The following is a 14,751-nucleotide window of genomic DNA, read 5'->3' on the forward strand; positions in this document are numbered from 1 at the left end:
GGTCTACATCTGATTTTGCTCACTGTTGTTTCCCCAGCAGCTTGTACAGTGCCTAGCTCGCAGTAGGCATGAAAATGTTTATTGAATGATTTGATGTCTACATACAATGACGCTGTGGGAAAGTTCTTCTAGATACGCAATCGTATAGTTGTCATGGAGTGAATGACAATAGTAACAGTGGGCAAGTGGCTGTTGCTTAGGAAGGACTGACACAAAACAGAAGACAAGAGAATGGGTGGCTGTATGCACAGTACCTAGCACAAAGCTCTCCACTTAGAAGGGGATCCCAATCCTTGTGCAGCCCCAACATCCACCTGAGCACCTCAGAAAATGCCCAAAAGGTCAGTGACACTTGGCTGTCTTTTATTGAGTTTCATTTAAGCTTGTGGATATATTTCCAAAGAGTTTATGTCAACTGCTTTAAAAGCCAAGTTATTGCCAGTTTGGTGCCTATTACCTACCCTAATCCAGCTTTAAATTGACTTGGAAAAACAAAGACAACAAACTTGCAGCCTTGTCTGCAAAGTGAAAAGATGGTGCAATTAACGCAAATGTCTTTGATTGCCCTTGAGAAACATTTGTAAATCAAAATTGGTAATGACTTACCTGTGTAGCATATTCTCTGAAATTATCCACAACAGAGAGAATTGTTTTATATTATTCAAATGTGTAAAGTTAGGTCTAATAAATGAAAAATGTTCTTTCTCATATAATTTCATTTAGGAGACTGGCTTCAGTTCCCAAAACCTTTTGTGGACACCTAGCAAGTGCTAGGTACTCTGCGAGGCCAGAGGAAGGAGATATGGAGATGGACTGCTTAGTGCTTGCTTCTCAATCATGGCAATAGAAAGTAATACATGCCATGTTCCAAGTGCACATTGTGCAAAGTGAAATGTCCTTCATTTTATAAAGGAAATCATAATGGTGCAGAGGTTGTAGAAGAGCAGGAGGCACTCACCAAGAAGACCATGAAGGGTTCAAGATAACACAGGTCCAGCTTTATAATATTACAAGTGAAAAAAATGAGGACCCCCAAAGACAAAGTTCCCTCAACTAGTTAATGCCAAAACCAGATCCTGAACCCAAAAGTTCCTTTTAAGGAGTTATCTGAGATATTACCAAATTCTATTCTTACTGGCTTTCTCAAAAAACACTCCAGTCATTAGGGGTTGAAAAATCAAGCAAACTTTGATTTGCTGTTGATAAGGGAGCAAAATACAACTTCCTGCCTCCAATTTGGCCCCTTTTCAGTCTACTTCTGATATAATCATGAAATAATTTCCTAGAATGCAAATCTGATCACGTGATTCCTATTGCCCTTAGGATAATAACTGGCATCCTTCATAAGACCTCCAAGGCTCAATATGCCCTGGCCCTGCCTGGCCTTTGATCACTATCTCCTTCTTTCTCTAGGTTCTACCCACACTATACCTCCTCTAGTTCTTCAATCATATTGTGATTTCTGCCCCATCAGGCCTCAACACAAGTTCCCTCTGCATGGAACACTCTTCCTCCTTCTTCACTACTGATTCATTAGGCTCAGGCAGAATGCCATTACCCTGACTATAGACTAGGTTAGTACCTCTTTGCCCTCTCTACGTGCTCGCCATCACTTTTTATCGAGTTACCTGCCTAGTAAACTGTCTTCCTTTCTAGACTAAGCCCCAAGAGGGTAGGAATGTCTCTATCAGTCACTCATACATTCCACACCTCAGCATAATACCCAGATTCTTAGTTAGGAAGGCTAAGCTGCTGGAACAAAGAAACTTCAAAGTCTGAGCATTTTACAGAACGTGAAGTTCTTTTTTCTTTGTCATGTGACAGTCCAGAGTGGGAGTTCCAGGTCTGTGGCAGTTTTACTCCATGCAATCACGTAAGACACAGGCTAATCAGAACGTGGCTTCTAAAGTCTTCCTGATAATTTCCCCCTTAGTCAGCTTGAATGGGATAGAGCATGGAGGAGCTTACACAGAAGGTGTTCACTTCTTTTCTGCTCCATTTCCATCTGGAGGAACTCAGTCATGTAGCTGCAAAACTACAAGGAAAACTGAAATATGTGGGCTAGCTGGCCAGCTATGTGCAGGCATTTCTTTACTATGTGGCAAGGAGAAAAAGGATTTTGGAAGACAGATGACTGCTCCACTAAAATCTCAGAGAATATTTACCAAAATAAATAATTTTTAAATTGTTATATTGCTCTGCTTTAACGCTGATATCAATACCCCAACTCCCAGAATCATTATATTTCTTTCATTTTGTTGGCAGCATTTCAATATCCAAACAACTGGCTTCAGTGAAAGGTAAGGCACAGATGACTGAGATGTACATTTTTCTCCTCTACCAAGATGGCATGCCAAGTGTTAAAAAAAAAATAGGACATCAGAGAATTCCAGAGATGTAAGGGAACTTTTGAATAAACCATCAAACATTCATGATGTTCTTTTTAAAGATCTGGGAACTGAGGTCCAGGAGTAGGAATTAACTTGCCTAAACTTATATAGCTCATTAAAGACAGAGCTGAGGTGAGACCATGGATCCCCTGGTTCCTAATTCAGTGTTCTCCCTACAATATCCAGTTGCATCTCCAAGGGCAGCATGCTCAGAATGTCTAGAGCAGGGCCATGAGTATCTGACTCATGAATGTTGAGTGGAACTCAGGATGCAATCAGCCCCCAATTGCCTCTGTTGACTGAGTGGAAACAGTGTGGCCACCTCTCAAAGTGTAAATATTTGCCCTGGAATTCAATTTCATAGGTAAAATAACTTTAGGACTAACAACATTGCCATGGAAATAACAGCATAAGAAAAAATGCTCGTATACTTGGAACATTATTTTATTCAAAAATATAAGGCTTCACATGTTTACAGAGTAACAAGCACAGTTGGACGTTACTATATTGCAGGTTTTTCCCTCCTAGATGACTAGCCAAACTCTCCAAAAGAGACTCTGTAGTTTTCTTTAAATATATCTCCATCTTTATGGAACTATTTCTATATTATTACAACACAGCAGACTCGTGATTTATGTTTCAATAATTTACACAATTTCAGGCACTTTCGAGAATTGTCCCATCACATGCCTAACATAACTTCTCCTTCTGGGAGGTTGAGATTGTAACTCTGTCAACCCCACTGCACACCCACCCCTGCCCACATACACAACATTCCTAGCACCAGACTCCTTAAATCGGACCACTGAACCACATTTATTCCTATGCCTTAAAAAATCACAGGATACACATGACTCATCTCCCCAGAATGTAGTTTTTTTAGTGGGAAATAATTCTAGATGTTATTCATTGAAATCAGACATGGATATGTCATGACATAGAAGTCAATACAAACCCACATTTTCTCTGCTTGCTACTTGGGCCTATGCCCCTGATCTCATGAGGCTTAGGAATGCAGGGTGAGTACATATTTGCCTCTAACACCCAGGGTATTTTTGCTGTGGGAAAATTTGAGAAGTACTGGGAAAATTACTGGTCTAAAGAGTAGACAGCAGGGACCTAGTTTTTGGTTCTGATATATACTACCTATGTGAGCTTGAGCAAACAACTTCTCTCCTGTAGGTCTTCACATTATTCACAAAAATAACAGATAAGGACAAATTCTAAAATGAGGAGATTCTTTCATCCTGCTGTATTGAGACTGGTATTTCCATGACACCATTCAATTTGAATAGACAGTGAAGGAATTAGGAGATTGAGTGTTCCACATTCCAGAGCAGGTGAAGAGCAAGAGGCAGAGAATTATTCTGAAGTTCAAATCAGCCCAGTTTAACACATGTATAGTGAGGCCTACAGCACGCCAGGGCCTGGGAATGAATGCAAAGATAAACAAGAGGCAGTAACTGTCTGCAAAGAATACACAGTCCAATGTGCTATACAATATAGCAGCCACCAGCTACATGTAGATAATGAGCACTTGAAATTTGGTTAATTTGAATTGAGATGTGTTAAGACTTAGGAGACTTAGTAGGAAAAAAAAATGTAAAATATCCCAATAATTTGTTTATATTGGTGACATGCTGAAATAAAATTTTAATATACTGGCTTCCATAAAATAGATTATTAAAATTAACTTTTACCTGTTTCTTTTTACTTTTTTTTTTTTTTTTTTGAGACTAAGTCTCGCTCTGTCGCCCAGGCTGGAGTGCAGTGGCTGGATCTCCGTTTACTGCAAGCTCCACCTCCCGGGTTTACACCATTCTCCTGTCTCACTGTCTCAGCCTCCCGAGTAGCTGGGACTACAGGCGCCCGCCACCTCACCTGGCTGGTTTTTTGTGTTTTTTAGTAGAGATGGGGTTTCACCATGTTAGCCAGGATGGTCTCGATCTCCTGACCTCGTGATCCGCCCATCTCAGCCTCCCAAAGTGCTGGGATTACAGGCCTGAGCCACTGTGCCTGGCCTCTTTTTACTTCTTTAATGTGGCTATGTATCAGAAATTTTAAAATTATGATTGTGATTCAAATTGTTTTTGGTGGGGGGCAGCACGCATGTAGAAGATAATGTAGACAGAGTGTTTCAGGGTGAAGATTACGAAAAGGTTATGTTTAAGAATTATAGAAGCACAAAGGAAGGACATGTAGCCCCATCTGGGAGTTTGGGAAAGAGTCCTGCAAAATACGCTGCCTGAAAAAACAACGCCTTGAGGCAGTGTGCATCTTGGAGTGAAACCAGAGTTGTTGTGAGGCAAGCTATAATACTTAGCCTCTCGCTGTCTCCATTTCTTCATCGATAGAGTGGGGCTGATACTAAGACCTACCTCATCAGACTGACATCAGAATGTAGTGAGTTGAATCATGTGCATGCATCCCATGGAGGAGTGATTGGCACGTAGAATGTGTGTCATATATTATTGCCCACCAGAACACAAGCTCCAAAATGTCAGGGTTTGTTCTTTTAATGTTGCTCACTGCTCTACGCCCCAGAACTATCACAGGGCCTGGTAATACTTGCCAATAAATGCTTGTTGGGTGGATAGAGTATGTAGGGACTACATACAGTTCAGTATTATTAAAGTACTGACAGTGAGCTAGAGAATAACAAAGAGGGCAGCAGAATCCGGCCGGGCTTAACGTCCTTCCCTGCACCCCCATTCCAGAGGCAAGAGAGCCAATAAAAGATGCCAAAAGAGAAACAGCAGCCCCTTGTGTTTTCAGTTGCACTTAGCCCTTTACAATATGCTTTCACATGCTAGTTCCCAACTCTGCAAGGCAGACAGCGAAGGAATTAAGAGGCAACATGCTGGGTTTATTAACGAAAGAATCCAACCATAAAAACAGGAAACTGAAACGACTCACCAAATATCATCAGTGTTATTAGAACAACCAGAGTTCCTCATTATCTTTTATTTTTAATATTTTCTAGCTCTGTTTTTACCATGACCATATGCTATTTTATAGTCAGGGGAAAGGCATGCTGTTTTTTAAAAGAGATGGAGGAAAAGAATGGGAAGTTGGGTAGCTAGACCAGATGGAGTTCCCATTTCAGAGTGCAGTCGGACCCGAACTTCATTAAAGGGTCAAAAAATACCTGGATTCCACAATCACCATGGGGATGCCCTTGCAAGAAGATACTCCTAAGTGGCTGATCTTTCTATGGACTTTGAAGTCAAAGGTTTCAAATACTTTCTTTGACACTTCTTAGCAATGTGAACTTTATTCAACCAAATATATAGCCTGGGCACTGCTCAGAGATACGATAAAAAATGAGAAGGCCCACACACTCCCTCTTTTCACCCATTCATCTTCACTCTTGTCCCTCCTCATCATCTTTAACTGAAAAATTAGACGCTCAAAATGCTTCGATGCCTTCTCTTTCCACTTTGAAGAAAATCCTGATTCCTTTACATGGCCTATAAGTCCTGTATGATCTAGCTTTTGCCTACAAACATTCTTCCGGCCCCTAGACTCTAGTCACAACTATCTTCTTTCAGAAATCTGCCAAATATGCCAGATTTCTTCTGACCTGAGCCTTCACATATCTGGCTTCCCAAGCCTGGAACATTCAGCAAATTCCTAATCTCACCCTGACCCTTACCCTTTTCATGGCTGGCTCCTCCTTATGCTAGTAATCTTAGCTTAAATATTAATCTACTCATGGAGGCCTTCCAGAGCACCCATCTAAGTAGTTTTCCACCCAGACCCACTCTGTGATTTTTTTCCTGTCTCAGTACCTTCCTTGCTTCATACACCACAAGTTGTAAATATATATATATAAAATATGTATGTGGACAAATAACAAAAAATAAATAGATATGTATACATATACATACTCTTGATTGTTATTGATTTCTCTGCTAGATGGTAAGATCTATGAGAGTAGAAACCACATCAGGTTTTTTAATTAAAAAAAAATTGGAACAAGGATCTTGCTGTGTTGACCAGGCTGGTCTCAAACTCCTGGCCTCAAGCAATCATCCCATCTTAGCCTTCCAAAGTGCCGGAATTACAGGCATGAGACACTGTGCCTGGCCCCACATCTGGGTTTGTTCCCTCTATGTGCTGGTACTTACTAAGTACCAGGCACTTAGTAAGCACTCAATATGAAAATCATGTTATTCTGACTGAACATCATTCTTTGAACCTGTCATTGTTGCACATTACCTGGGCTGAAAGCTGGGAGATTTTATTTTCTTCATGTTCATTCATTTAACAGCATTTATTAGCACCTACAATGTAGCAGACATTTGTACTGGTCACTGGGAATACAGTGATTTTAAGAAAAAAAGATCTGATCCCTGGCCCATGGAGACTGTTTTCTAGTTGAGGAAAGGACAGATAAACATGTAATGACTGTAAAGTGTGGTAAGTTATACACTAGGGGATGTATTGGTGACTGAAAGAACACAGAGCATACGAATTTTCTTCATGGTACCTTGTACATTTCCCTGTGTTCACAGCAATGCAGTGGAAAGAAACAAATTAGCATTGCCCTATCAAGGAGCTGACCTGAGAGAAACCAGCTGAGAGATCACTCTGTTTTAGGCCACGAGTTAAAGAGAGCCCTTATTCATCATTATAGCAAAGAGCTTTTCCTGAAAGTCATTCTCCTTTATCATAGTGACATGAAGTGATGCTGTGTCTGACACAGAATATAAATTCCACAAGAGCAGGACTTCATTTTATTCAGTGATTCCTAATATCAAGGACTGAGCCTCATCCATAGTAGATGCTCTATCAATATTTGTTGAATAGTTGAATGAAATTACAGATCAGAAAACCAAAGCTTACAGAGGTGAGGGACTTTTCTAAGGTCACATGGCAAGCAGTTGGTAAATCTCATTTCTAACTCTACTAATTCTAATTGCTATTAAGGGAACTTCTGTTCTCCATTGTTTAAAGATGCAGGATTGGAAACTCCTGCATCCTACTCCCAGATAGGAGGCAAAGGGCCAAGATTTAGGAGGTTCCCCACGGTTCCCTTGGAAGACACAACAGCAGGTCTGGGGAAGGGTTATTTCTAACTCAGGATACTTCGTTGCACATTTCTTCTCTCCTAGCTCTGAGGAAGTGCTCAGATCTGGAAAAAGCCATTGCCACCACTGCTCTGATTTTCAGAAATTCTTCTGACTCTGATGGTAAACTTGAAAAAGCTACTGTCAAAGATCTGCTGCAAACCCAATTTGGGAATTTCACAGAGGTAAGAGAATTAACTTGCATAAAGAAACAAGAACCACACCCTCATGGCTGACCCAACGAGCGAATAACTCCACCTCCAGGTCCCTGTCATGTTGTCTCACCTAACAAATGTTTATTGAACACCTACCTTATGCCAGGGAGTGAGCTGCACTGGAGTTGTTGCAGTGAAGACGGCAATCCTCAGCAGGGGAAAGAAATATGCTAAAAAAGTAATTAAAAATAGTCAAAGGATGTGAAAGAGTAGAACATTCAGTGAGAGTAAAACAGAGGAACTATCTTGGGGTAGGTAGTCAGAGATGGACTCCTGGAAAACTAAGGTATAGCTGAGATCTGAAGGGTGAGCAGGAGGTAGCTAGGCCAGGGGGAGTAAGAATGATGGCATTCCAAGCAGAGATCTGGAGGGCCAGTTGGTGAGAAGGGATGGGACGGTAGCTGGGAAGTGGTTAGAGATGAGGCTGGGAAGGTGAGGAGAAGCCAAATCTTACAGAAGCATAACCTGATAGCAAGAGGAAGCCAGGAACGGTTTCTACGTCCAGGCCTAAGAAATTACACCGGCTGCAGTACAGAGAACAGACTGGGGTTGGGGGTGGAATAGGAAAAAAGGGAATAACTAACTGTGGTGAGGCAATTCAAGAGAAAGACGGTAATGGCTTAGACTATGGCGATGAAGATGGAGAGAAACAGACAAATAGTAGAGACGTTTAGAAGGTGGAATGAACAAGATCTGACAATTGATTGACTGTGAGAGTTGAAGGACAGGAAAGCAAATGATGACAACCCAATTTCTGACTTAGGAAAGAAATGATGGTGTTCCCATTCCTAGAGAAGAAAAAGGCTAAAGAATAAGCAAGTTTGAGGTGGGGTGGAGGAAGGGAGGAGACGCTGAATTCCATTAGGATGTGTCAATGTTAAGATGTCCATGAAACATTTAAGAGGAGAGACTTAGCAACAGGATAGCTGACTTCAAAGGTGAGAATAGAGATCTGTGTTCAAAATATAGAAATGAGAGTCAGCAGTATATAATCAGTCACTGGCCTAAAGGTTACTACCTTACTCACCTAAGGGTATATTTCTCAAACTTCAACCATTGAATACCACAGTTAGTATTTTTCCCACATCTGCCTATAGCCTGTGTTGCTTTGAACTTTCCCTTTAGTTTCTTTCTACTTAAGTAAATTTTTATAAGGACACTGTATCATTATTCTTGTTATAAATTCAGTGGATGAGAGTAAAAAATAGTAGTGAAAAAAATAGATGACTATCAATTTTTATTTAGTGTTTAAAATTTATTCTTGCATCACCTAAAATGGCATTACATTCTATCAGCAGTATATGTTCATATTCTGGAAAATACCAGCCTAGGGAAAATGTTTAAGAGGAAACGAGGGCCTCATATCAGCTTAAACTATCAATATTTATTGATGGGAAGAGCAAGAAAGCACATAGAGGCAGTCTCCAAGTCCCTATATCTGTTCTGAAATATTGAAAAGATAGTATTCTCTCTATATATGCACACATATACACACATACACACCAATATATGGTTTCAGCGCACTACAGTTATATAAGATGTCACCCACTGAGGGGAGCTGAGTCAAGGGTACAACTTTCTGTGAGTGGGTGATTATCTCAAGAGAGAAAGAGAGAATATAGTGTAATGCACAGATAAATGAATGGAAAGAAATGTTAATAAGGGTTAGCTATTTTGAGTAATGGGGTAAAAGGTTACAGTCACAGTCCTTTTTTTAAATTTACTTTTTCTAAATGTTCTATATTAAGCATGTAGTTTTCTGATTTTTTGGGGGGAGGGGAAGCTACTTTTTCAGGCAGAAATATCAGGCAGAATTTGTTAAGAGATAACAAGTTTTGGGGAGTCTAAGGAAAGGATGGGTAAATAAATCCTATACCATTTGCCTGCATCCAAGGCCAAAAGAAATGGGGCCCATATGCCAGACAGAAAAGGGGCTCATTACCTGGTAGCCTGGCAAATGCTCAGCAAGCTTTTAACACATATGAAAATGAAGAACTAGTGGATGCATCATCTTGATGTAACTCATCATCCCTGTCAGAACACCAGGGGAAAAGAATTAAAAAACAGCCCTTAGGAAAGACACCTTCAGCCTTATGTCTCTCAGTGTAGGCTAAACCCTAGAAGTACAGCCAATTTCTGGATCTCTCTAGCAGCAGGCACACCCAGGCCTCAGTGTAATCTTGCCCTCTGCTCAAGATGAAAGCAGAGCCATATTTCAGGGACTTGAGGGGGCAGTTCATCCCAAGGCATTCTCTGCAATGTCTGTCAGAATGCTGCCTTGGCCCAACCACTGCACTCCATGAGACCCCCTAGGGCAGGTACATGCACGTGAGTCAATGGTAAAGCTCAGGAGCCCACTTCATTCCTAACTGGACTTTCTCCTCAATCCCCGTTGTGTCCTCTGATAAACTGAGCTGGTTCTTTTGGCTAAGGCCTGAGTTCTAAGGCGAACATTGCCATTCCCATAGGGCTAAACATGCTTTTGGGGATCTTAGCACCTTATAGCCAGTCAGATAGAATAAAATAAAGCACCTAAAGGCGCTACTGGGAAGATACAGAAAGATGACAGGTCATGCCCCAGGAGGACTGGACCTCAGAAAATGGTGCGCTCTTAAAATATACAGGAAAAAAAGAAGAAGATCAATACCTATCTCTTACCTCTGAGCAAACAGTGTGCCATTCTGCTAGCAGAGTGGCAGCCATCTACCTGTGTCTTGGAATCTGACCCTTTCCAAATAGCACTCAGCTGTTTTGGAGGGAGAGCGTAGAGAGCGCCCCTTGGCCCTCATGGATAGGGTGATGGTGACCTCTTGAGGAGAAACAGCTGTGAGAAACCAGAATGAGTCTAAACCTATAAGAGGAATGTAGCATCATTCCCAAAGTGCCTTAGTCATTGCTGTGATGGCTTTGTACACCTAGCACATAGGTGAGCATTTGGGGTCAAACTAAACGCAAATATGGTTCAATATAATGGTGAATCAAATGACTCTAACATTTTTAATGTCACTGGGGAAGATATTTCACAAGCTGTGATTTGAAACTAAAAAGTCTCTCCATTTATATACTATTAAGATGTTTTCCTTCAATCTGACGATTTACAAAGACTATGAACATATATTTGATTTATAATCAAACTGAATGCTAAATAATCTTTCAAAGCACATATTTTCTTTTAGCATATTTTATTCTATATTTCTGCATAATCTTAAGGCTCAGATAATGAACCCGTGGTGGATACCTTCCCTAACACAAAGATTATATTTTGAAAATTTAAAAACATAATATGTGTGTTCAAAGAAAGGCAGAATAGCTTAGCACTTAAGAGTGTGGGCTCTCAAGAGGTAGAAAGGCTTCAAACCCTGGCTCCATACCAAAACCGTCCCAGCTTGGGGCAAGTTGATGATCACCTGTCTCTGATAACTGCAGCTGTAGAATGAGGATAATAGTAGTATATATTCAATAAGGTCACTATGATGGTTAGATAAGGTAACGCATAAAAAGATTTAACATGGTGTTTTACTGGTAGCACTGTTGGCAACTTAATGTGTTATTATTGTTAATAACATGTTTATTATTTACTATGATTTGGATGTTTTTCCCCTCCAAACTCCATGTTGAAATTTGATCTCCAATGTAGGAGGTGAGACCTTATGGGAGGTGTTTGAAGTCATGGGACAAGAGCCCTCATGAATAAATGAATGACCTCCCTTGTGTGTGGGGGTGTTGAGTGAGTTCTCACTCTATTAGTTACCATGAGAGCTGGTTGTTCAAAAGAGCCTGGCACTTCCCTCCTCCTCTTGCATCCTCTCTTGCTGTGTGATCTGTGCATACACCAGCTCCCCTTCACTTTCTACTGTGAGTGGAAGCCGTCTGAGATCCTCACCAGATGCAGATGCCTCATCTTGAACTTTCCAGCCATCAGAATCGCAAGCCAAATTTTTCTTTTTTCTTTATAAATCACCCAGTCTCAGGTATTCTGTTACAGCAACACTGAACAGACTAAAACATTATTGTTTATGATCTGTAAACCTAAAGTCTATACAATGAATTTGGTTTTTATTTCTCTATTCTCACAGGGACAAGAAACCAAGCCAAAATACAGAGAGATCCTTTCTGAACTTGATGAGCACACAGAAAATAAGCTAGATTTTGAAGACTTCATGATCTTGCTCTTAAGCATCACTGTCATGTCAGATCTGCTACAAAATATATGGAGTGTAAAAATTATGAAATAAACAGTCTCAAATATGATATATAAAATAATGGCAAAAGACAATAAAATGTTTCCATCTTATTTTTGATTAATTAAATATATCAATCATGCAACTGGAATTGACTAGCATAGTTCTGATTGCTGGTATTCAGATCCAACGTAACTCCAAAAATTTACCCATACACTTCAGGAATGTTTGAATGATAAGGTCTCTGTATGCTTCACAATATGATAGATTTGATACCACTGAATAATACATTGCTTTTGCTGAGTCAAAGGTGACCTAGAGCACTCTACTTATAGTCATTGAGTCACTCATTCATTCACTAAACATTTGTTGAGCATCTACTTGATGGGACTGCTGAGGATACAGTAATGAATTGGGCAGACAATTCCCTCCTTCAGACATGCTGGCAGAAGTCTAGCCGAAGAGATGGACATTGAACAATTTTTAATTAATTGCATACACAGTATAATTAGAATTGAAATAAGGGCTATAGAATGCTAAAAGAGATTATCACCTGATGTGAGTTCAAAGGTCAGAGAAGCTTTACTGACATTCTATAACAGGCAAAACAAAAAACAAAGAAATTGGTCTATGGATGCCAGGGATACGGGTAGGAAATGGGGCTGTCCACGAATGGGCACAAGGAGTCTTTTTCTTTTTTTTCTTTTTTTTTTTTTTTTGAGACGGGGTTTTGTTCTTGTCACCCAGGCTAGAGTGCAATGGCATGATCTCGGCTCACTTCAACCTCTGCCTCCCAGGTTCAAGAGATTGTTCTGCCTCAGCCTCCCAAGTAGCTGGGATTACAGGCATGTGTCACCAAGTCAGGCTAATTTTTTTTTGTATTTTTAGTAGAGACAGGGTTTTACCATGTTGGCCAGGCTGGTCTCGAACTCCTGACCTCAGATGATCCACCCACCTTGGCCTCCCAAAGTGCTGGGATTACAGGCATGAGCCACCAAGCCTGGCCAAGGGAACTTTTAAGGGGGCTGGAAATGGTCTCCATTTTGATTGTGAGGTGTGGCTACATGACTGCATGCATTTGTCAAACTCATAGAACTGCACACTGAAAAGAGTGAATTGTACTGTCTGTCTATTAAACCTAAATAAATTTGACTTAACAAAAAAATAAAACCCAGTATTCTTGTAATCTCTGACCACAATTTAACCAACAACTCCTTGGGATTATGATGTAAAAGTAGTCAAATCCCAGAGATCCACATTGACTCCCATGACCACCTCCTGTATTCCTGAATTTAAATTACACACACACACACACACAGACACACACACACACAGACACACACACACATATAACCAATGCCTGAACCTTTAAGACAGATTCTCACAAAGACTTTTATTCATATAGGACCTTGCCTGAGGACAGCAGGCCCCAGTAGGGTAGCTCAGCATATGGCAATGGGCACTCAAGGTCCCCAGAGCGGGCACTGGGCAACAGCCAGAGGCACAAGCCTTAATCAACCCTGACTTTCAGCGATGCCGTCTTACTCTATCTATCTTTACATAGGAGTAATAATGTCTCCCCTTTCCGACTGCAGGAACTGAGGCTTAGAATAGCTAAATGATGGTCCAGGATCATTCAGATAATCAGTTTCAGAGTCAGAATCCTGGCAGAAGCAAAGAGGTGCCAAAAGGGGAGGAGAAAGAGGAGACATAGTTTTCCGGCTTTGATTCCATTTTGTTCCAGTCACTTGCTAAGCTCCACAATCAGGCAGGCAGTCACCTAACATGTATTGCACTTCTACTGCAGGCTGTTGCCAGAGAGAGGCAAAGAGGAAGGAGTCACATGTGGTCTATTGGAGCTCTTCTACAATCCTGTCAAATGCATGGTAGGACTTCACTTATCTGTTTCCTTACAGTTGAGTGTGTCCATCCTTTGGCCAGTGACATTTGAGCTGAAGTGAAATGTGCCACTTCCAGGTGAAGGCTTTGAGAACCTGGGCTCAATTCACTGCCCTGCTTCTTGGGCTGTGATAACTGGCAAATGCCCTGTGGAGGCTGCTCCTTCAGCCTAGGTCCTGAGGGAGGCCAGTTTGGAGCAGAAGCCCAGACAAACTGATACTGACATCTTGCTGAAGGAAGAAATAAATCTTTTACCGGAAAAAAGACTGTTATTCATTGTAAAATTATTATAAATTCCCAAGTCCCTCCCTCACCTCTCATTTTCTTCCTAGCCTAACATTGTATGCCTCATAATCTATGTTAAGAAAATCCGCCAGGCACAGTGGCTCACACCTGTAATCCCAGCACTTTGGGAGGCCAAGGTAGGCAGATCACCTGAGGTCAGGAGTTTGAGACCAGCCTGACCAACATGGAGAAACCCCATCTCTGCTAAAAATACAAAATTAGCCGGGTGTTGTGGCACATGCCTGTAATCCCAGCTACTCGAGAGGCTGAGGCAGGAGAATCACTTGAACCTGGGAGGCGGAAGTTGCAGTGAGCCAAGATTGCACCATTGCACTCCAGCCTGGGCAACAAGAGTGAAACTCCATCTCAAAAAAAAAAGAAAAAAGAAAAAAATCCTTTCCAGAGTGAAACCTTCAGCCTTGCTCTGGTGAAGTGTTGCCTCGTCCTATGGTTTTCCAGATCCACCAGAACCCAACTCCCTGGCCCTCCCCACTTCCAAACCTCAGACATTCTAAATCCAAGAGCTTACAGATCATGTAAAGGAAAGTCTCAGACTTTATCCTCTCACCATTTTAACAGGAGGCAAGAGTGTTTCACAAAAACATTCAAACTCACTTATCTGACAAAAGAAGAAAAAGGAATTAAAGGAAATTTGTTATATGTCCAGTTTTCAAAGACTTCTTGCTTTGAGCTGTTTCAAGTTGAGTGA

At 41.0% G+C, this 14,751-nt stretch overlaps 1 protein-coding gene across 1 annotated transcript; it reads left to right on the forward strand.

Moving 5' to 3' along the window:
* Positions 1 to 231: 231 nt before the first annotated feature.
* SNTN (sentan, cilia apical structure protein) lies at positions 232 to 11,912 on the forward strand. Its single transcript, XM_033199906.1, is given in 4 exon segments — positions 232 to 341; positions 2,266 to 2,300; positions 7,508 to 7,647; positions 11,754 to 11,912. Coding segments are annotated over 4 exon segments (444 nt in total).
* Positions 11,913 to 14,751: the final 2,839 nt, after the last annotated feature.

The sequence above is a fragment of the Trachypithecus francoisi genome, unplaced genomic scaffold (genome assembly GCF_009764315.1).
Source record: "Trachypithecus francoisi isolate TF-2019V2 unplaced genomic scaffold, Tfra_2.0 Lachesis_group0, whole genome shotgun sequence".
Lineage (NCBI taxonomy): Eukaryota > Metazoa > Chordata > Mammalia > Primates > Cercopithecidae > Trachypithecus > Trachypithecus francoisi.